The following is a 26,981-nucleotide window of genomic DNA, read 5'->3' on the forward strand; positions in this document are numbered from 1 at the left end:
GCCTAGTGGTGCAGTGGACTAAACTACTGTTAAAGTAGTATTTAGCTGCCAGCTACCTGCAATTACTGTGAGTTCAATTCTCACCAGGCTCAAGGTGGACTCAGCCTTCCATCCTTCCGAGGTAGGTAAAACGAGGACCCGGTTTGTGGGGGCAATAAGCTGACTTTGTATAAAATAGAACACCGCTGGGGGGGGGCGGCAAAAACCCTACTAAGCAGGTATATACAAAAGTATGAAGGCTATTGCTTAACGCATTGTAAGCCGCCCTGAGTCTCCGGAAAAGGGTGGCATATAAATCGAACTAATAATAATAAATATTCAAGACCTCTCTCTCACTTTTACTTTTTGCAGGAATCTTCATTCATTCATTTTTTTCCCGCCTCTACTATTTCATCATTCCACCAAGCATCCTTCTCTTTATTTCCCATTAAGGAATAAGGATTTCCTTTGGCTTTGGAAGCAAATAAAGAAGGCTGCCAAGTTCTCTCCTGGTGGTTCTAAGTCTCTTTTGAAGCTGGAGACAGAGTGAAGTCTTTGTCTAACCGAATAATCAAGACCAAACTCCATAATCAGCACCAAACTCCAGGGGGCTGGAGACACACACTTTTCCTGTGGTGTTCTGAAAGCTGGGGTAGTCAATAGAGTCTAGGAAGATGAGAACATCCAGTTTTGCTTGAATTTTTTTTCCCCCACACATAAATTATCCCTGAACTGCTAAGATAAGTTGTTTTGTATAGACTTCCCTGGTTGCAACCCAATGAATCAATCCAGATATTGTCCTTGGCCTGAAATGTGGACTAGGAACTCATACAGCTGCAATATGACATGCTGATTCTTTTTTTTTTTAATGTATTGTTCATCTTTCTCCCTGAAGGCTGATAAATAGGATGATAATACTGCCGCACAAGTAGGCTAGAGTGGAGTTTAAGTATATGTGGGTGGGGTGGACTTTCATGTTGAAGGAAATGTTTACTAGTTAGATTCTCTGGGCTCTAACATGTTACTTAAAAATGACAGCAGAAATAGATTGCCTCGATGAAAGTCTCACTCACAACCACAGAAGACTGTTTTGGGGAGATGAGTGTGTCTACATATTTGAATAAGTAATATGCCCCCATCATGCCACAACAGTGATAATAATGCTATGTCTCTGCAATAAGGAAGACTTCTTTTATTAAGTACTCTCTGCATCCTTTTTATCCTCAGATATAATTATGATTAAGATCAGTGGTAAGCTATTGTGAATGTGTATGAAGCGTAAAAAAAAATCATACCTGGGTTTCTCTAGGAGCTTTAAACTGCTGTTGATCTCTTCATTTACTATGGTTTGTTTATTGAATATTGTGGAAGATTCTCTGAATGAGATTACATTTACTTTGCAAGTTGAGTACACAAAAAATGCTAGCAATGCATTTTTTTTTAAGTGTTGCAGAAGGCTGTTTCTTAAAAAGAGATAAAAATGGTTTGGAATATGAACAAATGATATTTGGAGCTACTTTTTTCATGGGCTTGGCATGTAAAAGTTCCAATGCACTGAATTTGTTCACACTTGGTTAATTTTTTGATCTATGCAAGTTTGTTCATTGCTTTCAAAGATGTTTTGTAATTCTAATCTAAAATCTTGTTTACATCAGCATGCATCCTTTCTCATCACAATTAAAACAACTTGCACCTACTCTTTGGTGGTTTGGAAAGATAATATACAATTAGATTCTCAATTTCAGTGGCTGTTCTGGTTCACTGAGAACCACTTGGGCAATACATAAATACCCAATGTTATGAATAATCAATTGCATGATCTTGTTTTGTAAGATCCATTGGGCGGGCAGGTGGGTGGGGTTAATCTAATGGCTTTCTATTATATAGAAACCCCAGATTAAGGTTCTTAAAATCCCAATAGAAGGAGGAGGTGGTGGCAAAGGTCAAAGAAATATGCTCATGTACATAGTAGATCAAACAATTTTAGTTTGGCAGACTGGTTGTGAACCCTCTTCTCATTTGTCAGCAAACAGCAGGATGGAGATTTATGGCATGATGTAAAAGCAGGTGTCTTTCTATTTATAGGAAAAGACATCCTAGGATTTCTGAATTGAGACTTTGTAGGTGGCCAGTCAGCTGATGTGAGTTCTATTATGGCCTACAATAATTTGCTAACCACCTTTAACTGAATTTCCTTGGGTAGTTCTGCCTTGAGATAGAGGCGGACACAAAATGTGTATGAGCGACAACTTCCTGATTGTCCTAAAGATTTAAATATGAGGAAACTTCATGAAATCTCACAGAAAGACTATTTTTGCCCTTGTTTTTAATTTAATTGCAAAAACATCAGCAAGGTTTGGACAGAATTCCTTGGGCAATCTGAAAATGAATTGGATATATTATACCATTACATAAAAACCCCATGCAAAAACAATTCCTGTGAAACACTTTTAGAATGTGCTGTGCCGCTTGTATATGAAAAAGGCACTTCAAATCATATACATTTGGTTAATATCCCTTTTAAACAACATTTGGCTGGTATTTTAAATAGTTATTTCTTGTGTTTTATGTAATAGTATAATAAGTTGAATTCATTTTCAAACTATCCCTGTGGAAGGAATTTTGTTCTGAAATGTATTTAACATTTTTTTTTACATTGCATATAATAATGAATAAAAAGAGAACAAAAAATGCTTTGTTTTCCTATGAGGCTTTTCTTTTTCTGTATATTTACTTAATAACTAAGAACACTTTGTTCCTTTTCAGAGTAAATACTGATACAGCCTGCAGGACCAAATAGACATTACTTTGCTTATTTAAGTGAATTGTTACTATACATGCCCATTTTATATTTTAAGAACCGATACGCTTTCTTTTCACCTAGCTTTTCATGTACTACCGGTAGTGCATGTCCTCATTTTCATGCCGTGAAGCTTTGACTGACAGGAGCCATACGTGATACTGCATACAAAAGTCTTTGGAATTCTTTCCCATTGTCCTGTTTCCCGTTATTTGGGATAGCTTTTAACTTCCACATGTGATCCTGAACCTATTTGGAGACTAAATTGCTTTCTGCTGAAAACTGAATATTGTGAATTACTAAATTATGTCCCTGCCCTACTGATGGAAGGGTGAGTGGGAGGGGTAAAGCAAAGAAGTTGAAAAATTAAACCCAGAACAGATGTGAGTGGGCTCCTTATTGCATTTATTTGAAACAGCTGTTCTAAGGGGTAGTTAGCAGATCCATAAAGTGTACAACATGAATTACAAGAGATTCATCCCTCTCCCAATTCACCACTTCTGTTACTTTAACAAAATAGTGAGTTTTTCCCACATTAGCTAGCATTTGTACAATACAATGGCCTGCACCAACACACAAATACTCATTTATTTGAAATGATCTATCTGTCTGTTAGAGAATAAGCATTGGGGAACCTGAGGTCCTGCAGATATTTGGGAACTGCAGTTTTCTAGTATCCCTCCCAACTAGCATGTGGTCTGGAGATGCCAGAAGTTGCACTTATGTCTAGAGACACAAGTTCTCTGTGTATGTGAGAAAGAGACAGAGAAAATATAGAACTGATCTTGGACATAAGGAAGAGATTGAAGAAGCTGTTAATGGGGGAATTGAAGAAAATATTAAATAGTTCTGATAAAGAGGAAAGAAGCCCAAAGTAATCCCACCTTGATTTGTTTATTATATGGTGGAACAAACTTGGATAGGTCTTCCAAGATTGATATCAGAAATTACAGGACATCTCTTGGTTATTTTAGCTTACAATTTTTGAGAGAGGGAGAGGGAGAGAGAGATCATTCTTAGTATAGGTTTTTTTTATCAGATTAACAGGCATGACTTCCTCCAAAATATCTTTGAAATTACACATTGGTGAAGGTCCCTGACTTCTACTAAAAACTCTAGGTAAATTCATGAAAATATCATTCTTGAGGCTTTAGGAATGAGTAATAGACCACGTTTAAATGCACATCTCCAGTTTTAAGCAAGAACAACGCTATAGAGCATTGCACACCAGAACAACTAGACACAAGAACAGTTTTTTCCCGAACGCCATCACTCTGCTAAACAAATAATTCCCTCAACACTGTCAAACTATTTACTAAGTCTGCACTACTGTTAATCTTCTCATCGTTCCCACCACCCATCTCCTTCCACTTATGACTATATGACTGTAACCTTGTTGCTTGTATCCTTACAATTTATATTGACTGTTTCCTAATATGATTTGATTACTTATTTGTACCCTGTGACTATCATTGTTGTACCTTATGATTCTTGACGAATGTAACTTTTCTTTTATGTACACTGAGAGCATATGCACCAAGACAAATTCCTTGTGTGTCCAATCACACTTGGCCAATAAAGAATTCAGTTCAGTTCAGTTCAGTTCAGTTCAGTTCAGTTCAGTTCAGTTCTGTTCTGTTCTGTTCTGTTCTGTTCTGTTCTGTTCTATTCTATTCTATTCTATTCTATTCTATTCTATTCTATTCTATTCTATTCTATTCTAAGAACCTTCTCACTTTTCCTAATCCCAATTATACCCAGGTTCCTCCTTTTCAAATTTGTATATTCTATCAACTCCACGTACTGACCTATATTGTAGGTAAAGGAACTTGTTTATCAACATTTTGCAACTGCTCAGGGACATTAAATTTAGTTTGCAACTAAACTGTACTTCTTTCTAATCATAACACCAAGTTTTCAGGACTAAAACAGACATGCCTCAGTTAAAATGTTTTAATTGCATATTTTTTTGAATTGTAAGTCACTCAGAGTAATTGATTGAAATGGATGGCTGTAGGAATTGAATGAATAAATAAATAAATAAATAAATAAATAAATAAATAAATGCGCCATAACCTCTGTTCCTTTCTATTCACTCACTAAATGGACCTACTGGCATCGTATACTTTAAAGAGGTTCACAATCTTCTCTCAGCTTGGAGCAACACTGAACACTTACTTACCCTGGCATGTGAAACATCTGATGTGGAAGTGATTGTTCTGGACACGCACCACCTCGCCTTTACAAGTATCTCCACAGCGATAGCATTGAATTATGGTGGGACGACCCCCAGAGTTGTATGGGTTTTGTTGAAAAGGAACTGCTGGTGAAAGTAAAACATACAGCTTATTAGTGTGGCAGAAGAGGGGGTATAGCCAAAGCCATCTGACAATTTATTTTGTTGACTATTTTACTATTTGCTCTTTACCCATACACACAAATACATACAAATGTAATTATTCTCTTAATTATGTCTCCCTTCAGATGTTGCCTGTAGTGAAACTGATTTCCTGTCTATCAAAAGCCATTTTCCCTAGTGACGTACAGCTTATCATAGCATCACCCAGTCATCACTGAAATGACAGAAAACCTGCCCTCATTGCAATTATTTTGGCACAATGATAGTTGGAGGACTATAGCAGATTGCTACAAGTGACTAATGAGGACATTATCTAGGAGAAGGAGGAGCTAGCCAATCTTTTGTTTCAAGGAACAGCTCAGAAAGAACAGAGGCAGAAGTTAGTTGAGGAAGGAAGAGCAAACACTGAAAGCAGTTTATGTATTTTGGCTATTGTAAATAAGCTCTTGTTTAGCTCAAAGTCTCTCAAGCCATTTTACAAAGAACAAACATTCCCCACTTCTTCTTCATAAACTGAGGTTGGGAAGAACGTTTGATGAGAGCTACTTCAAGGATCGCCATTTGACATGTATTGCTACTCCTTGGAAGAATAAAAAGCAGAAGGTCAAGAAGATATTTTGTGTGAGGATTGTCTGCTTGAGGAGGTCTTGAATTCTCCTGGGATTCACACAGCAGGTGCTAGGGACTGATTTGTTAAGCTTAGTTCAACTAGACCTGAGAATTCTTCAGAAAAATGTCTCTCTGGGTATGTATGTCACAGAGCGAGAAGAGAAAAGTAAGCTGTTGGTTTTAGAAAGTCCCAAGAGAATTGGCTGAGAGATAAGCTTTTATGTTTCTTTTCTCCTGAAGTTTGCTCAGTAATCTCTGCTGCAGATTTACTGGAGGCCTCTCCAAATGACCAAACATTCTTCCCAAACCATGCTCTTAAGAGTACAGTACCAATGATAATGCCATCCTATTAGAGAAAAGGAGAAAAACCCTTGTAATCAAGAGGAATTGTTTGAGGACATCTGAGGACAAGACAGCCTGTTGAAAGCCTCAGAAACTCTCTTTCTCTGACACACACGGGATGTACAGTACTTTCAGTCTAGCAATCCTAGAGATTCCAGTCAATGGTTTTTGTGCAGCTAGTTCATCTTTTTCTCCTTACAAGTTAATTTTTAATGTGTGGCAAAGGGGAAGAGGGAGAAAAATTATGGGAAATATTGGAAGCTTATAAGTGGAAGATGATAACTGAATCTCATAAATGAGTCAGGAAATGAGATAAGCTCACATATTCCTCGGTGAGATCTATGTGCCTCAGCTAGAGAGGGGAAGTGCTTAGCCTTCAAAAGCCTATTAAGAAAAGGAAAAAAAAAATCACCACTCAGTGGTGGAGGGGGCTGGCTTTTGTGCCTATGCATCTCCAATCATCTCATGGGCATTAACCAATAGGTGCCCAGAACTGCATAGCACACAAAGTACTGCGACAAAAAAGCTTCCTTGGGAAATTAAGTGTGTATTTCCAATGACAAAATACTGCAGTGTGATTGCTGAATAATGCACGATACACACACCAAAAGCATTTCCTTGGGAAAACATGTTTGGCTTTTCTAAGGCAGATTCTGTACATTGCCTGGAAATTACTGTTGTTTAAATTTTCCTTCCTTTCGGCCTCCAGACCAGGCTATTTGCTTTGCCTGCATTATCTTTCTGTCCTCTGATCTCTCAATATGTTCCTTCCTAACCCCTCTATTTTTCCAAGATCCTCAAATTGCAGGTAACCTATGGTCTCCTACACCTTCAAATTAATAACAGAATAATAGAATTGGAAGAGACCTTAGAGGTCTTCTAGTCCAACCCCCCACTCAAACAGGAAACCCTATATTGTTTCAGACAAATGGTTGTCCAATCTCTTCTTAAAAACTTCCAGTGTTGGAGCATCCACAACTTCTGGAGGCAAGCTGTTCCACTGATTAATTGTGCTGTCAGGAAATTTCTCCTTAACTCTAGGTTAGTTTAGTTTCCATTCATTGCTTCTTGTCCTGCCTCCAGATGCTTTGGAGAATAGGTTGACCCCCTCTTCTTTGTGGCAGCCCCTCAAATATTGGAACACTGCTATCGTGTCACCCCTAGTCCTTCTTTTCACTAGACTAGACATACCCAATTCCTGTAACTGTTCTTTGTATGTTTTTGTCTCCAGTCCCCTAATCATCTTTGTTGTTCTTCTCTGCAATCTTTCTAGAGTCTCCACATCTTTTTTACATTGTGATGACCAAAACTGGATGCAGAATTCCAAGTGTGGTCTTATCAAAGCATTATTTATTTATTATTTATTTATTTATTTATTTATTTATTATTCATTCATTCATTCATTCATTCATTCATTCATTCATTCATTTAATTTGATTTTTATACCACCCTTCACCTGCTAGACTCAGGGCGGTGCACAGCCAAAGATAAAAACAGAGCATACAAAATTAAAATTTTAAAAGAATTAAACTAGTATTGGCCCAATAAAATTTAAAATTATCCCAACTAAACCCAATTTAGCAATTAAAAATATCTAAGGGGGGGTCAAGCCAGCCCAGCTTGATGAAATAAAAAAGTTTTAAGGGCACAGCGAAAAGCATGGAGATCTGGGATCCTACGTATCTCCGGGGGCAGGTCGTTCCAAAGGACCGGTGCTGCCACAAAGAAGGTCCTCCCTCTGGGGGTCGCCAGCCAACATTGTTTGGCCGACAGCACCCTGACGAGTCCCTCTCTGTGGGAGCGTACTGGCCGGTGGGAGGCTACTGGTGGCAGAAGGCGGTCCCGTAAGTACCTAGGCCCTAAGCCATGGAGCGCTTTAAAGTGGTAACCAACACCTTGAAGCACACCCGGAAGACCACCGGGAACCAATGCAGCTCACGCAGGAGAGGTGTCACATGGGAGCGCCCCATCGCTCCCATAATCCCCCACATGGCCGCATTCTGCACCAGTTGGAGCCTCCGGGTGCTCCTCAAGGGGAGCTCCATGTAGAGAGCATTGCAGTAGTCCAGGCGGGAAGTGACGAGCGCCTGAGTGACTGTGCGTAGGGAATCCCGATCCAGAAAGGGACGCAACTGGCGAATCAGGCAGACCTGATAAAAAGCCCCCCTGGCCACGGCCGTCATATGCTCTTCTAAAGACAGCCGTGCGTCCAGGAGGACACCCAAGTTGCGGGCCCTCTCCGTGGGGGGCCAGTAACTTGCCCCCAATAGCCAGCAATGGCACCAGCTGGCTATATCGGGACGCCGGAAGCCACAGCAACTCGATCTTGGAAGGGTTGAGTCGGAGCCTGTTTTTCCCCATCCAGACCCGCACGGCCTCCAGGCACCGGGACATCACTTCAAGGGCATCGTTGGGGTGGTCTGGGGTGGAGATGTACAGCTGATTATAATGCGGTATTAACACTTCTTGCTCTCAAATCTCTCTTGCTTTCTTTTATGTCCAGAATTCCCTCAACTACAATTCCCAAATTCCTAATCACTGGCTTATAAGTGTGATACTAGTGCTCCTAATTCTGTACCACACAACTAAACTTAATTTGTACATTCCTTCGGGCAGGGAATAGCATTTTGCCTACATAAATTTTCAGTTCTCTATGCAGTTTGTATACTTGATGGCACAACAAAGATAAATCGAAAATGAGTTTCAAGCATGCCATAATAAAGTATACTATTTATGTGTTTGTGGATAGGCAAAAGAAGAAGGGGACGACAGAGAATGAGGTGGCTGGATGGAGTCACTGAAACAGTAGGTGTGAGCTTAAATGGACTCCAGATGATAGTAGAGGACAGGAAGGCCTGGAGGAACATTGTCCATGGGGTCACGATGGGTTGGACATGACTTCGCAACTAATAACAACAAAAATGCCTTCACATCAGTTCTGAACCTTGCCACCATATGTATGTCCTTGTGGTTTTTTTCAATACTTTCAGAGTGGTTTTCCATTGCCTTCTTTCTAGGACTGAGACAGAGAGATTAAGTGACCCAATTGATTTCCATGCCTAAAGAAACACTAGAATTTGGATTTCTATACTTCTAGTCCAGTGTATTAACCACTATATTATTGTTAGATTTAGACAGTCAGTGCAGTATAGCAGTTAAGAAGTTGAACTTGAACTTGGAAAACAAGGTTTAAGACTACCCTCAGCCATGGAAGCTAACTGGACAACTTTGGGTATTACTGTCACTACTAGTAGTACTAATAATTATGTACAGCAGTGGTGGGTTGCCCCCGGTTCGACTGGTTCTATAGAACTGGTAGTAAAACCAGTGGGAGGCCCCGCCCACCGACCCCGACATCACCAAAACGCTTCTGCGCATGTGTGAGCGAAGCAAGCACGTGCGCACGTCCCCGCTGCAAACTGGTAGTAAAGGTAAGTAGAACCCACCCCTGATGTACAGCATTTCAAAATGATGAGAATGTAGAGGTACAATTTTTCCACTGCCTGCTTTCTGAACCAAGAAGAAAGAATTGTTAAATGTTCAGACAAAACCCTTTTTGCATCCAAGCTGTAGGCAAGAACAGATGAAGGGTATTAGAGTCAAGGAAATAATTTCCACTTAAACAAATAAACATACCAAAAATATATTTGTTGAATGATGATTATTATTATGGAATTCTGGTCTCTAGGGAAAACTTTTGGGTGCCTATAGCAACTAGTCACCAAGCTGGGGTGTTTCAAGATTGATAATGCAAGAGATAATGTACATGATAAGGACAGGTATGAAGGTAGGGAAGTGAATTGCACAGTTGAAATTTAAATTAAATGTCAAGTCAGGCACTACAGCTCTGATTCTTATTGTATGAAAACATATGCTTATACTAGTGAAGACAAGATCTGCCTATGGGAACTGCTTGATATCATGGCTCAATATCAAATTGTCATTCCTAAGTTCAGCATTAAAACTAGAAATTCTGCTGGAATTTCTCCTCCTATATTTAACCTACATTGTTTCCTTTCCTTAATCTCCAACTGTATTCCAGCAGCTTCCTCTCCCCCCTTTTCCACTTATGACACCACTGTACATCACATTATTATATCAGAAAAATCCAGTAAAAAGATAAATAGCATTAGGGAATAGATAGGATACGAAATAAGGAGGACGAAGGAAAAGAAAGAAAGGAGAGAGAGAAGGAGAAAAAGGAAAAACAAACCAGAATGCCATTAACGCATACTGGTTTATTCTTGCTGTGGATGGTTACAAATTTACCTTATAACAATTAACACATTCATGCTTGTTTTCCAACAATGCACAAAACTATGTGGGATATATTGCTCCATGGTACAACTTGATTAATGCAAATTATTGATCATAGATAATGAATGGGGACTGATAGGTTGCAAATAATTTCTCCAAATTATTACCTTTGCAGAAATGGCTAGAACTGGAAATATAATGGACAGTAGCCATTCTGCCGCAATTAATCAGCAGATACATCATGTCTTCAAGAATTAGAGGCATTCTTTATAAAATCAGTGGTGCAACATATTTATATGGAGATGCCATCCAAATAATTTTGCAGTGGGAAACAGGGTACCCACAATGTATGTCTGTGTGAAGGGCAGAATTAAAAAGGCCAAGATGATAGCTGCCACTATCAGATTGAAATCCTCACCCCTTTTTATTTGTCCCATGCAACATAAAAAAAGGCAAACGCTTCAATTGCATAGTTACAGGTGCCATCTTGTCTTCTTTAAACCTGGCCCTTCAATGGCTGACCCAACTGTTGGCTAATAATCCGACTTTCCAGTTCATGCTATCTAAACATGCTATGTTTTAGACTTCAACTTTCATAAAGAATTACTTAAATTGAAACCTAACATGTCCCCAGCAGGTCTCAAAACCTGCTACTTAAAAAAACACCCAGAACCCTGAAATCAAAGCTCTAATGTTAGGAAATTGGCTGTAGTAGATCTCTCCCCACCCCTTATTCTCCCATGGAATCCCATCAAAATCTCATGGAATCCTTAAGTTCCAGAGAACAGAGTTTAGAAAAGTCTGATCTAAAGGATGCCATGTTTGGGATACTTGCTTGAAAACTATTTGCTGCAGGAGTTTAGAATATGCGGCCAGGAAAGAAGGAATGTTCATACTGTTAACCTAAGTAATGCAAGATAAAATGTGCTTATTGAGGAAAGGTTTGCTTTTGTTTGAATAAATATAATTAAATTGGGGTTTTAGTATCTTCAAAGTGACCCCTGACATGGATCATGATTTCTAATTCTCACTAACAAAAGCTAAATATCAATGCTTTCTGGTTTCTGAAATGACACCTGTTTTGTAGAACAGCCTCTCTGGAAGCTAAATAAAATGCTGTGGCTGGTTCCTCCTTACCAGAAATTTATACATTGGAAGTCATTTGGGGACTTAGGTGGGGTCTTAGCTTATTATTAATGTTAACTGTTTGTTATTCTATTTTAAATTGAATTAAGTTATCCTTAAGAATAAGTCACATATTATCACCATGGATATTTTCATTTTTGGAATTAATATTTACTGCTCTTTTAAATTGCTGTTTAAACTACTGGAACTCCTTGGACATTTCAGTAGTATACAGATGTGATAAATAAGTATGTTCATTTGTTGCAAAGACTACTTCGTTATTTTATCTTCTCATATGAAACTTTGCTATATATTGAGCATGTAAACCAGAGGTGTCAAACTCATGATGATAGGTTGTCATATGATGTATTGCAACTTTTTTCCCCTTTGCTAAACCAGGGGTAGGCATGGCCAGCACGTGATGCATCCGGCCCGTGGGCTGCGAGTTTGACACCCCTGATATAGACAATGTTGCCCTTGTTAAAGCACCGTTACAGTAAAGTCTTCCCTTCTAGTACAATTGCAGTTTATTTATTTATAGAATAAATTAATTAAAACTTAATTCTGCTATCTCTCTGGAATAAACCATAGCAAACTCATGGTGGGATTATGTGTATGCATATGTGTGTCTATGGCACAAGCATATATAATTGCATATATATTTGCTGCATGAAATGCTGATACAATGGACTATTAGGAACAGAATCATATAGTGCAGCATCAAAGTATCTGGAATGCCTGTGGCAAACAATTTGCTTTTGAAATGGAGAGTCCTTCTAGGGCAGGGGTATCAAACTCAAGGGCCAGGGCCCGGATCTGGCCCATGGGGTGTTCTCAGAGCACACGGTCCTCTCAGGCTCTGTTTTCAGCCATAACAGCCTCCTGCCACCCTCTGCCAGCAAAAACAGAGCTTGGGGGGACGTGTGTGGCTCCCCGAGCTCTGTTTTCACTGGCAGAAGTGGTAGGAGGCCATCATGGCTGAAAATGGAGCTCAGGAGCTCATTTTCACTGGCAGAGTGCTCGGGCCACCACAGACGCCCCTGACACAAGTGATGTCAAGCTAGCCATTCCCACACTGACCACGCCCACCCCTCCAAGGTCAAACACAACCCTGACGTGGCCCTCAATGAAATTGAGTTTGACACCCCTGATCTAGGACATCATTTTGCATATTCAGTGTCCTAGAGACATGGTGGCTGCCTTAAACTGGTACATGAACAAATGCAGGATGAGTGATTGTCTTAAAAGCTATAAAACATTGACCCAGTGCCAGCGTAACAGACAGAAATGGCTGCTGTAAAAAGAAATCTATACTCATTATGCCTGACTTAAATCAATTAATCACCTGGCACAGAAGTGTAGTTCAGAGCAGAGAGAACACAAAATAGTTTAAAAGAGAGATCAGAACATACTGAAAAGAGACATCACAACATATTGGATAGCTGGGAAATGTTTAGGTTAGAATTGCTTCATGCAGCTACAGTAGAATCCAACTTAGGATCCCATGTCCAGAACTAGATGAATGCAGACATTGTGGGTGTAAATTAAAGTGTGATAAAAAAAAACAATGGGTAGCAGATGGACTCCAAGGGCTAAGCTACATGAACTACATCCACAGTGTGCAGCTGCCTTTATGATTTTTATTTATCTATTACGGAGGTAGATGAGATAAACTGTTATTCTTCTATCAAATGCAGCTGGCCTGACTATTGGTAAGGATTAGGAAAGTTGTCATCCAAAACAATTTCAAAGTTCTACCCCAGTAACACTGCAAGCAAGATTCTGTCCAGAGGAAAGCCTCTGTCTGCAAATAGGAAATGTGTCTGCCTCCGTAGCCCCACGCAAACCATTAGCCTGAGAAAAGGGAGGAGCAATGAAATGCATATTTCCTTTTATTTTTGAGCAGAGTCAAACAGAGTTTTGCAAAAGAAGTAGCTGGAGAAACAGGTGTCTCTCTTACAGATGTGCAGTGGTTTTAATTAGGATAGAATACTCTGCACTTACACTACCAGAAGCAAAAAGAAAGACAGTTGCATTGTGTTTGTTTAATGTTTCATGTCGTTTAGCTCTGAGCGGTACAAAAGACAGGAAGAAGCTACTTGGTTATTATAATCTTTACCAGTTTTCCATATGACTATAGTGCTGCAAATCAACTTAAGAAGATCTGCTGGTCGATGACCATAATAAAGTTATATATTCTTAGGAAGATGCATGCATTCTGAAAACTTGATTTAAAATCTGTTCAATAATCACACCCACTCTTTTGATTCCCAAGCATTCCTCATCCGTCACACATTTCAAACCTGTCTTCACTTTGGAGTTCCACAAGGATGCAGAAAAATGAAAGCACCAGAATCCCCCATCAGGAATACCTAACTGTAAACTTAGCCCGCCTCCCAAGCAGGCAACCCACTTTATAATTCTGTCCCTGGATGAAGCCTTGGCATCTCTGAGTTATCTGCTCTCACAGCGGTAGAGCCAGATCTAATTAACTACCTGTAATTAATTTTTGTGAAGTGCTTGGAGGAGGCACTTGATGATGCGATAGGCATGCCGAATAATCTGTGTTCTGGGATTGTTTGTGGCAGATTTAATGCACATCATGCAGATGAAGGGTGAAAAAGGGAGTTTTTTTTTAAAAAAACAAAACACACTATATATACTGCAAATATGAGGGTGGTGGGGTAGATGCTGCAGCTTTTTAAAAATATACCTTTTTGAGCCAATAATTATTGGACAAGTCCCTGTGGTTTCTTGGCAACATTTTCAGAAGTGGTTTGCCATTGCCTCCTTTTTAGAGCTGAGTAAGAGTGACTGGCCCAAGGTCACCCAACTAGATTTGTGCTCAAGAGGATACTAGAACTCACAGATTTCCAATGTCTAGTTCAGTGATGGCTACCCTTTTTGGTGCTGAGTACCCAAAGTGCACAGAAGCTTGTGCGAATGCACATGCGCGTGCCCAAACCCCCAAAATGCAATGCAAGCACCCCCCCTGCGCATGCATGTGCCCCCCTGCGCATGCGCCCACCCATGCATGTGCATGCACCCCCCGCACATCCCCCCCACATGCATGGCAGAGACCCGAAGACCAGCTGACTGGCAGGAGGCGCTTGCGCATGCGCTGTGGAGCTGGGCTGGTGTGACGGCTGGCGAACCCACAGAGAGGTCACTGTGTGCCACCTGTGGCACGCGTGCCATAGGTTCGCCATCACAGGTCTAGTTTGATTCCTTTAAACATTAAACTAACATGACTCTCCTGCAGTTAATGTAATTGCACTGAGTTTACCTGAAAGGAAGGCTATGTTTCTCCTAAAATAAATTCTCTTTAAGATAATGTGTTATCACTGTGATTATGGTAATGAAGCTAATAAATCTTTTTGGTCTAATTGCTCTTTTTTTTTTTTAGGGAAATAAAAGGCAGGTTCACATTAAATTCAGATTGACTTCTTTTTGAGTAAATACAGCAATGACTTCTAAGTCTGCCTTGCAATTTTTCAGAAGATTTATTCTCCTGAAAAGGAAGTTTTTCTTCCATCTGTCCTGTGTTTGAGGAAATTTTGGGGGGGAGTTAATTTTATAGGTGGAGTTGGTGAAGGGTGCCAAATGGTGATTGGTCAGAGCATTTATTTGACTCATCTCATGTTATTAAAGCTTATTTAAAGCAGCCACATCATTTCCAGAATTGAGGCTGCTGTGGGGAGTCATCTAGTTCTGCCATGTGATCCTGAAAATAGATGCCACTGCCTTTAATTATTAGACAAACAGGTGTTGCATTTTACTCATTTGTGTTTGCAAGTAGTTATGAATCAAATATGAAGCATGCATAACCCAACACCTCATGTTTCCATTTTACATTACTGCAACATCTTTCCATCACTGTTGAAATCTCCCTAGCTGTGCATATTTCCTAGTTAATGAAAGCTCAGGGAAGGAGTTCCCCCATGGTGTCTTTCCATAGGATTTGAGACTTGAGAATATAGACACTTGCAGACTGCTGCAGAGGGGATTCTTCTAGGAAATGTAAATCATTCCCATCTCTTGGCTAACTTGTAAATTAATTCTTTCAAGGATCTCACACACCAACCATATGAATATCTTCAAAACTTTTTCTTTGGAAGAAATTTCAAAAGCAACCGGAATGTGAATTGGCAAGAAAAATAAAAAATAAAAATTTTTGGACAGCGCTAACTGCGTTATATAGCAATAGCAATAGCACTTTGACTTATAAACCACTCCATAGTATTTTTACAGCATTCTCTGAGTGGTTTAAAAATGCCAGCATATTGCCCCCAAAATCTGGGTCCTCATTTTACCAACCTCAGAAGGATGGAAAGCTGAATCAACCTTGAGCCCATCAGGATCGAACTCCAGATTGTGGGCAGACTTAGCCTGCAATGCTGCATTCTCACCACTGTGCATTCTAACCACTAACCATAAGGGGTCTTTTTATGTCAAGATATGCCCATACATTCACCAATATGTGGCACATAATTGCTATGCCCATTGATGCATATCTATTAGCAATGGGAGAGAATATAATTGCATACTAAAAGACCAGGAACCTACCAGCAAAAGGGCATTGGATGTATGATAGCCTTTTCTGACTTTTGGTAAGCAATCTGCCAGCTTTGATCACTCTTGGCTATACAGTCTGAAGGATAAAGTCATCTTAGAGAAAACTCAATTTCTAGTCACTTTTTGCTAGAAGAACCATTGTTTGTTTCTAGGAGTTTGTTTTCAACTTCCTATTCAATCCTGCCGCCTTAGTAGTCCCTGGAGGCATTAGTATCCCCAAATAATAATAACCAGGTCCAGCCCTGCTTAGTTTCAAAGTCCAGACAAGATCAGCCAGGTGTACCACCTGCGGAAACACATGGAAGACCCTTTTCATAACTATTCTTTCCATTGCTTTCATTTAATGATGGGAGCCGGAGCTAATGAATGATTAATCACATTAATTCCAACCCATTTTCTGCAGTAATTGGCCTGTAAATCATCCTTTTAGGGAAATCCACATTGCATGGCAATTGCTAAGTCCAAGATATATGCAGCAGTATGCAAGCCAGAATGGCTCTAAGAAGCTGAGTGAGTGCTTCAAAGAAGCCAGGGCAAAAAGTACCAGCTTTCTCATAGCCCATTAAAACATCTATAATCTTCCCACTTGGCCTTCGATAGGATAATTCCCTTTGAAGTTTAGAAATGTTGCTCACTTATAACAAATCCATCCTTACCCTTCTTTCAATCATCAGGCCATTCTGCTGCCTAAAGCTAAGGACAAGATGTCCACCCAACTGTCTTTCCCCATTTAGATGTTGATAAGTCTAGCATGTGTGCCTTATGCCCACCCTAGTGGTAATAGAACAGGTTCCATCACTGTACCTAAGGGAGCAAGGCCAGGTTGTTGAGGTTTCTCCTCCAACATCTCCTCAGTACTCACAGTCTCCTCTGCTTACTGCCTACAGGTAGTCCTCAAGTTGTTGTGATCATAATGAAGCCTTCCCATCATGTCGTTACTTGTGATAGTCCTAAAATGACTCATAAGTCAAGGACTACTCTACTTATTTTTCAAAGAAGTACATTGGTAATTGGGATGTATAAGCAGAAGAACACACCCACAAGGGCAAAATCTGGCCAGTCTGGCTGCCTGTATGGCAAATTATTCATTATTCAGTCAGGTGTCTTGCCCAATGATTACCAACAACTACCTGCTATGAAAAGCTGACTAAGTAGTTCTTTGGTAATTATTGAGAAAGCTGACCTATCCAACAGGGCAAAAACAAATTGTTGGCTTAAGAGGGAGAATGATAGGAATTTGTGAAGAGGGAGGACTAAGTGGAAAGGAAGATAACATCACTGTCTCCTGTCTACCTAATAGTAGGATGGACCCTCCCCCCTTTTATGCTATAATCTTGATAGCTAACATTGTGCGTGGATGTTCAGTGTCTCCCTATCTAACTTTCTCTCCCCCACCCCTTAATCATAAGGAGCCTGCCTACTGTAAAGCATCCAACTTTCAGCATTATGTTGATTTGTATCAATGACACCCCTCCCAATGAGACAATAAAAGGCTAGTTCACATTTCAGGCAATAGGTGTGACAATATGGGCCTCCTTTGTTTGTTTGGTAGGGTTTTTTTTGATGATTGGCCATGCCCAAGGGCTTTTACATATTGGCCACCATTTGTCTGTGGATGAAATTAAGGTTTAAAAATGTATATATTTACTGAGAAGCCACAATTAGTTGCCTCCCCATTTATCAAAGAGGACTTAAATAGGTCAGTGCGCCAACGAGTCAAAGGCTACTACATAATTTAACTACTCACTTAAATGCAGTTTAGCTTCATGTTCTATGTTGATGTCCCTTTGACCTACACCACCATTTACATCAGAACATGTATTCTGGTTTAATTTGGTTTTGCTCACTTAACCCAGCCTTCCTGTGAAAAATAATTCCCAAAATCTGTATAGGTTTGCTGGAAACAATAAGGAAGTTTTCTTCTGGGATACTTTTTGAATTTTGAATAATCTACAACCGTGATGGCGAACCTATGGCACGCGAGCCAAATGTGGCACACAGAGCTCTCTCTGCTGGCATGTGCACTGTCACCCCAGGTCAGAACTCCGTGGCGTTTCTTTTGTGAGCTTCTGTTTCCCTGCAAATGATGAAACAGAAGCTCATGAAAAAAAAAAAGATCTTACCACTTGCTGTACATGCACATGTCTGCACATGTTTGTACATGTCTGAGCATGCATTTGTTCATGTCAATGCATGTGTGTGTTCATGCATGTCTGTGCACACACTTTTCAGTTTGGACATGCGCAGGCGCGGAGTTTGGGCACTCTGCACCTAAAAGGTTCGCCATCACTGATCTACAAGGTTCTCCCATTTGAGTAATAGCTCAGTCCTGCTACCAGTTGGAGGTAGACTTTGCTTCTTAGCAAAGGTTGATAGGTAAAAAATCTCTCTCTCTCTCTCTCTCTCTCTCTCTCTCTCTCTCTCTCTCTCTCTCTCTCACACACACACACACACACACACACACACACACACACACACACTCACACTCCAAAACTCTAACTCCAACAATTCTAACTCTAACAACTCTAACTTTAACTAAATCTCTATCTCTAACTCTAACTACTGGTAAATCTCTATCCCTAGCTCTAACTCTAATTCTATCATCTCTATCTCTATCTCATCTGAGTCTAACTTAATTTCGATGCAACATTGGATTTTTCTTACGAGTTACTGGAATGTTTCACTCTGCTATAGGAGCAATCAAAAAGAAAAACAAAATTTTCAGGGTGCAATGAGTTGGCAAAGTTCATGAACAAAGGCTTGGATAAATGAGTTAAATATCCTGCAATTGTTGGAGAACCAAGAAATGGATTAGGGAAATACCTCCCCACTGTTTAGTAACACAGTGTGCATACATATTCAATGAAATAGTCACATAAATTGTAACTATTTTCATGCTATTGCAGAAAGGCTTTTTATGGGCCAACTTGAGAATGATTACTAGATCCAAGAAGAGTGGTAATTTTTTCTTTCTTTCTGGCCCTTAAGGTGGTTCAACACATTTAGACTTTATTGGAAAAGAAATGAAAAAAACCCCACTGATCTTATTTTTTTAAAAGAGAAACTGATGCATTAGGCCAATGTTTCTCAACCTTGGTAACTTTAAAATGTGTCGACTTCAAATCACAGAATTCCCTAGCCAGTAAGGCTAGTAGGGAAATTCTAAGATTTTTTTTTTTTTTTGCTTAATATGTATTTTTCAAATAGTTTATGGATATTTACACATATTGGATTTAAAAAAAATCATTGAAATTGGTATAGTAAGGAGTTATTAGCAACAAAGTTGAAGTTATCTTCTTGTAATTCTTTATGCAATTTAGTCAGATAGTCAAAATAGTCAAATGCTCTTGTTTTCTCCCTTACTATAACAGCTGCTCTCAAAAAAATTTATCCTCTCATTTTACATGTAATTTTTGGAAGTTTAAATGCAAAACAGAGAGAGAAAGAAGAGAATTGTTATTGACATTTAGGTTGTGGTGATTTGGCCCAACTAATGGATGGGATGAATGTTTAAGATGCTATATGACACTTTTATGATGTTTATAATTTGCAAAGTGCCTAGTGACCTGGGAGCTGGATGGTATATAAATAAATAAAAATACCGGACCGTCCTTGCTAATAAAATAGAGATTTCATGCACATGTGAAACGGTCTTTAAATTCAGTGCTTATTTAATGAAAAGTATATGAGCCATCTGAGCTTGGATAATCAACCTAGATCATATGTATAGCAATTTAATGTCCTGTGGATAAGCACATTAGAAATGCTACTGAGCTGAAGATTGCTACAGTAATGAATGTTGATTACCACACCTCATTAAACAAATGAAAGGTTGATTGTGAAGATCCCTTTTTTTCTCCTCTATGTCACCATGGTGATTGATGTAGTCCCCTTCACTCTTTTCCAGTGATGTGTAATGCTCTTTGTTAGGACAAGTTCCAGATTCATGTGTTTTGTAGTGTGCCACATGCGTTATAAAAACATACATAGCTATAGTAAGACAGGCTTTAAAACAGATGACATATTATCACAAAAGCAGAAGTCTAAAGCAGAATGCAGACATTTCCCCTAAAGATATTGGTTAGAGATGGAAGAAACGTTTGTAGAAGATATGGTGGATATGTTATTTCTAGGGCCCTTGTAATTGAAAAGAACAATCATGCTAGAAATCTGCGTGCAGTTCAATTTTTTTCAACCCAAATGCTTTCCAGAGATGTTGTCTATTAATTCCCAGCATAGTGAGCCATGGTGGCGCAGTGGTTAAAATGCAGTATTGCAGGCTAATTCTGCTGACTGCCAGCAGTTTGATTCTCACTGGCTCCATTGGTAAAATGAGGAGCCAGACTCTGACTCTGTAAACCGCTTAGTAAAGCATTATGAAGCGGTATATGTCTAAGTACTATTGTTATTACTATAGTACTAGGAGTCAAAGTCCAATGATTCCACAGGCAGGGTAAGAATGTTTTGGACAAAAAATATATATATTTAACATTAATATAAAGTAAGGGACATCAGAATGAAAGTGATAAATACAGGTAGTCCTCAATTTACAACAATTTGTTTAGTGACTGTTCGAAGTTACAACACCACTGAAAATAGTGACATCATTTTTCACACAGGGTCATGTGATCCCTTTTGCGACCTTCCAACAAGCAAAGTCAATGGGGATGTTGGATTCACTTAACAACAGTATTACTCAACTGCAGTGATTCATTTAACCATTGGGCAACAAAGGTCATAAAATGGGGCAAAATTCACTTAAGAACTGTCTCACTTAGCAACAGAATTTTTGGACTCAATTGGGCTCATAAGTTAAGGACTACCTATAGCAGATGACAGCATTTAATTTGCTGCTCATAGCTGAGCTGGCCATCGTGATTTGTGAAAACCTGATAAAACAAACTAGGATAACTGAAATACAATCGCACAGAATACAAAGAGCAAAACTGGAATAAGAAATCTGGTCTGCCCCATATTACACCCATTAATTAACCTTTATTTATTACAACTACAAAAAGTGCTACTTATGTGTACAATGCAAAGCACAGCACATGCTCTCCTCTGAATCATGCAACCAAGAGGGAGAGCAGTGGTGGGTTGTTACCGATTCACTCCAGTTTGAGTGAACCGGTAGCGGCAATGGCAGGAGGCTCCGCCCACCCACTCAGACATCATCAAAAATGCTCTTCGCATGTGCAGAAACGCCACGCACTTGCAAAGCGAATGCCCGCATGCTTCCAATAGTGAATCGGTAGCGCCAGGATTTGAAACCCACTACTGTGGTAGATCCCAGTTTTGTGACTGGCCATGATCAGTCTGGAAATCATAATGGGAGGGCACCCACAACCCAGTTCATCCTCTATCTGTGAAAGCCTAACTAGTTTTGATTTTGTAAAGATATAATGTCCATGTCCAAAATGGGAAAAAAAGATTGTAAGCTTCTTATTAAGCTAGGCTTTTAGCAAATATTTCCAAAGCTAATTCAATGTGAAGATCGACATAAAAGAATATTTACATTCCAGGAGAAATTAATTTCTGCCATTCCATCCAATATAAAACAATGTCAGGGAGTTCAGACCAATGTCTGTGTTTCTTTGCAGCAGGATTTGAAACCCTCAAGATTTCATACAATGTATTTCAATCTTCACAGATAAACTCCATTGTACGTGACAGGAGAAATGAATCTGGATTTAAATCTGCTCGCAGAATCACATAGACACCAATGGGCACTAAAGCCTCCTTCCCAGAAAGCCTACAAAGTGAGCAAGCAGCACATGACCTATTCTGCAAGCCTTTCCTTCTTTTATCTGTCAGTAAGCTTGCCCTCGCTGACAGCTGAAGCCTCCCACTTGCCTGCTTCCATGTAAAGAGCAGCATATGGTCCCCAGAGCAGGAAACCTCCAGCCAATATGTCTGCACTCACGTGCGGAGTTCAACAAACGCCAAGCCAAGATGGATCTTACTCGCACGGTGGCATGCGGCCAAGAACAGATAGGCTGGAAAGGGCACCAGCAGCTGGCAAGGAGCTGGCGGAACCAGCTGAGAATCTCGCCTTGAGGGGGTACATGTGTGCAGGCAGCAAAGAGCTCGTTCAGAGTTAACAGAGAAAAGCTGCCATCAATCCTCATGCAGCCCAGACCTCCGGCTGACTGACTGACTCAGGCTTTTAACAGTTCCAGAGACGCAGGCCTGCCTTTCTGGCAACCTCTTTCTCCAGTCTTGGGAGCTCAGGCTGGCTCCAGCTACTCAAATAAAATAAACACCTGGGTTCAGAAGAGGAGCCCATCCAGAGGAATGTGCTAGATTTAACAAACCAAATGCACTCCTGAGGGTGAGTTAGGTTGGTTACAAAATATAACCAAGCACAGCCTCTTCAAGGAATAGGGGAGGGGAGGTTTAATTTTTCCCATTCTTCCCTCCCAGCTCCTAAATATCATTCATACTCACAACTTTCTACTAATTCCTGTCAGCATCCTTTTTTGTATACAGAGGGAAGCGGTTCAGATGCTTGTAATTCAGATCAGGTTCCCAGCACTGGGCTTTAATTGCAGCTCCATTTAACTGCCATCATTCCTCTAATGTACCAACCTGGAGATCATGACTTTCCAGCTGTTGCTGAACTATAGCTCCCAGCATGCCTAACCATTGATAATATTGGCCAGAACTGTGGGAATTGTTCTGGCCAATTACTACCTGGAGCCAATTTCATCAATGAAATAACAGGTAGCCCTCAACTTACACTTACAACTGAGCCCAATATTTCTGTTGCTAAGCGAGTCAGTTGTTTAGTGAATTTTGCCCCATTTTTTTTTTTTTTTAATTTGATTTATATGCCGCCCTTCTCCGAAGACTCAGGGCGGCTTACAATGTGCTCAGCAATAGCCTTCATCCTTTTGTATATTTATACAAAGTCAGCTTATTGCCCCCACAAACTGGGTCCTCATTTCACCTACCTTAGAAAGGATGGAAGGCTGAGTCAACCTTGAGCCTTGGCGAGATTCGAACCCTGCAGTAATTGCAGGCAGCTGGTCTTAAGCAGCTTAATAACAGGGTGCCTTAAACCATAGTAGTACCAAGGCTCTTGCGACCTTTCTTGCCACTGTTGTTAAGTGAATCACTGAAGTTGTTAAGTTAGTAACAAAGGTGTTAAGTGAATCTAGCTTCCCCATTGACTTTGCTTGTCAGGAGGTCAGGAGGTCATAAAAGTTGATCACATGACCCCAGGCCACTGCAACCGGCATAAATATGAATCGGTGGCCAAGTGTCTGAATTTTGATCCATGGGGATGCTGCAATGGTCGTAAGTGTGAAAAATGGCCATAAAGGCACTTTTTTCAGTGCCATTGTAACTTCAAGCAGCCACTAAATGAACTGTTGTAAGTTGAGGACTACCTGTATTATGGCCTGGGAAAATAGCATGTGCAAGTGCACACGTATGCATATTTTATATATTTCTCATTTTAACTGGGTGCTTTGTTATTATTTATTTGGGAATTCCTAAGATTCCTTTGGGACTGCAGCATGATATATATTTATTATTTACTAGCTGTACCCAGCCACGCGTTGCTGTGGCCCAGTCTGGTGCTTCCGCTGGGCTGAAAGAGCGAGGCTGAAGTTCCAAACTTTCCACGAACATTTGGTGGGCGTGGCCAACTCAACGTCACTCACTTTCATCAGTCACATGATAGCCCCCGAGCCACGCCTAGCCAGCTGGTGATTAGGGCAAAGAACCAGTTGCTAAAAAACAATGGGAACCACAAAATTCTCCCTCTGTGTCTCCCCCTCTCTCTTTGTATCTCTCTATGTCTCTCTCTCTCTCTCCCCCGTCTGTATCTCTCTATGTGTCTCTCTCTCCCCCATATCTCTCTATGTGTCTCTCTCTCCCCTCTCTCTCTGTATCTCTCTGTCTTTCTCTCTCCACCCTCTGTATCTATGTCTCTCTCTCCCCCCTCAGTATCTCTCTATGTCTCTCTCTCCCCCCTCTGTATCTCTCTATGTCTCTCTCTCCCCCCGTATCTCTCTGTGTCTCTCTCTCCCCACTCTCTGTATCTCTCTCTCTCTCTCTCCCCCCTCTCTTTCCATATCTCTGTATGTGTCTCTCTCCCACCCCTGTCTCTCTGTATTTCTCTATGTCTCTCTCTCCCTCTCTCTCTGTTTATCTCTGTATCTCTGTGTCTCTCTCTCCCCCCCTCTCTTTCCATATCTCTGTATGTGTCTCTCTCCCACCCCTGTCTCTCTGTATTTCTCTATGTCTCTCTCTCCCTCTCTCTCTGTTTATCTCTGTCTCTGGCCCAGCCTCTTCTGCATCCCCCGCCATCGCCCTTAGCTTTTCAGGCCAGGCCTTCGCAGCTCTCTGCACCACAGCAGAAACTCGGGGGCTCCCTCCGTCCTCCCAACACTGATGTTCTCTGGGGGCTCGACGGGGAGACGCATAGCAGGGAAGGGAAGGGAAGGGAGGGAGGGGGTGCGGAGAGGTTCGAGGCTGGTTTGGGGCTTCCTGCCCGAAGGAAAAAAGCGGCAAAGCCAGGAGCCACGCACACCCCACTGGATCCCTGCTGCGCAGTTCTCCTCCCCCGCCTGCCAAGGGCAGGGGAATGATTAAATCCCCCACTCTTCCAGGCGAAACAAAGGAGGGTCGGCCATCCTCCCTCCTGGCCGTTTCTGCCCCCCGAAGCCTCCCCAGAGTCCCTTTTCTGCCAGAGGCCGAAATTTTCGTGTAGGCTCCATGACCTGCTAGAGCGCCCACCTGGGAAGCAAAGGCGGCGCTGGTCAAAGGCGACCAGAGGGGGGAGGCTCCAGTTGCCTCCATCTCCCGCTCACTGACCGGATTCGCATAGCGCCGGTTAGCAGCTGGTCTTTCTGACCTCAGGCCCATGGTAGCACTGGGCAAGGCGTGATTCGGGCCAGGCGAGGGACAGAGGGTTCCCGCTTGGCAGACCCAGGCAGCCTCGTTGCCAGGTGTTCTTTGGAGGGAGCCCCGAGAGCAGCTGGCGAGGGAGATGAGCAGCAGCGCCGGGTGAGGCTAGTTCGCGGGGCGGGCGGGGGAGGTCGGAGCCAGGCTCGGGTGGTCCCCCCCAGCCCTAGAAGCGCCGGCTGTGAGGGCTTCCCGGCGGGGAGCCGGCTGCCTACCTGCCGAGCCTGGTGGCAGGATATGGCCCTCGGGCATCTCTGCGTTCCAAATGCGCAGTTTCTTGGAAGCAATATGGAGAGTCTAAATATAAGGAGCAGAAATCTGTTGAGTGTAATCAGGGCTGGGAGGCTGCCATGTTGGTTTTGGTCCAGCAGATGGCACTGTTTTCCAATGTTTTCCAATGTTTGTCAATGTTTTTCAATGTTTTCCAATGTTCTTCATGTTTTTAGCTATCACAGGTGTGACATGTATATAATATAGGTACATATAAACATGCCCGTAGTCGAATGCAACATTGTGTCAAAATTTGAAAGCAATCGGTGAAGAACTTTCGGAGATGTGCGGTTATGTACAAACGAACATTTACATTTTTATTTATATAGATTTACTCAGATACATAGTTAAAACATGTGTATTGTTGCTCAACTTCCAACCAATTCTGGGCAGCTTCCAATCAAAAATTTAAAAAACATATAAAATTGTATTAAACCTATTAACCCAATTAAAACATTTATTTACGGTAATACATTTATACATAAACATAAATTACCTAACTATATACTGTACTAGCTGGATCCCCGTGCTTTGCTACGAAACTATGTGCTTGGGCTTGATAAATAGACACTTACAGCTTGAATCCTCCCCTATCCTATCCCCTTCTCTCCCTCAGGCTTTCTAGCCCCTTCTCTCCATGAGGCTGGCCCCACAAAAGCTTCTCCTCTCCCCTTCTCTCCCTCAGCCTTGCCCCACATAAATGTCTCCTATCCAATCCCCTACTCTCCCTCAGGCTTTTTAGCCCCTTCTCTCCATGAGGCTTGCCCTACAGAAGCCTATCCTATGCTATTCCATTCCCTCCAGAGTTATTTTTAAGTTGGGAGGGGGAGTAGAAAGTCTAACTAATTAGCATCAGAGCATGTTATAATAATATAGGAAATACTAATGCTCTGATGGTCATTTCAAAAAATCCTATCTTAGTGAGCACCTAGAAGCCAAGAGGAACATACGTGGTATATTTCAAGTTTGTAGGCTTTACGGTTCTGGAGATTTCGTGAGTAATGCATGAGTGGTTTTCGCTTTTATATATATAGATAATATTTGAAGACCAGAAGTTAATTTGAAAAAAAAATGGCATCTCATCAGAGGTGGGCTTCATATAATTTAACAACTGGTTCGCCCAGAATTGAACATGTGAGCGTGCGCACATGCACGCTGCATCAAAAAGCACTGCAATTGTATAGGACAGGATAGCTTCGCTCTCACGCATGCCTTGCACACATTCGCACTGCATCAAAAACACAGCGATTGTATAGGACGGGATAGCTTCGCTCTCGCGCATGCCTTGCGCACATGCGTGCTGTGTCAAAAACACAGCAAGTGTATAAGACAGGCTAGTGCCAGGGAGAGTAGGTGGGCCTAGTCGCTGGCCATAATTACTGGTTCACCCGAAACCAGTCCAAACCGGCTGAATCCCATCCCTGCATTTCATGCTCTATTAAAGCAGGCTTTGAAGAGTTTTGAATTGTTTTCAGATCTTAAACAAAACTTTTACCAGTATTATAAAATGTCGAACACTTGTGTTTCCTGAGCCTAATGTCCTTCAAATATTGAACCTCTCTTGTGTCATATAGTACAGTTGTACCTGATGCCAGGTTAGGAAAGACTGGCACACAACATTAAAAAAAAAAAATTACAGGTCCTCTTTTAAATCATCTTCAACTTTCTTAAAATCTGTTGTCCTCTATTCATTGGGGAGAAAATGATTCTGTTACTTGTCGGGGAATAAAGAAACACCTCCTCCCATCACAT

The 26,981-nt window shown here is 41.1% G+C and overlaps 1 protein-coding gene across 10 annotated transcripts in view; it reads right to left on the minus strand.

Annotated features, from left to right (window-relative positions):
* The window catches only part of ABLIM3 (actin binding LIM protein family member 3), a 171,182-nt gene that overhangs the window by 71,709 nt on the left and 72,492 nt on the right, over positions 1–26,981 (minus strand). For 8 of the 10 annotated variants that reach the window (XM_087887404.1, XM_087887397.1, XM_087887396.1 and 5 more), the window contains exon 2: positions 4,962–5,102. In XM_087887404.1, coding sequence (XP_087743530.1) covers positions 4,962–5,102 — 141 coding nt within the window. The remainder of the gene's footprint in view (positions 1–4,961; positions 5,103–26,981) is intronic. The other 2 variants (XM_087887395.1, XM_087887402.1) reach the window with 1 other exon arrangement.

The sequence above is a fragment of the Pantherophis guttatus genome, chromosome 2 (assembly GCF_059756535.1).
Source record: "Pantherophis guttatus breed Tessera chromosome 2, ASM5975653v1, whole genome shotgun sequence".
Taxonomy (NCBI): domain Eukaryota; kingdom Metazoa; phylum Chordata; class Lepidosauria; order Squamata; family Colubridae; genus Pantherophis; species Pantherophis guttatus.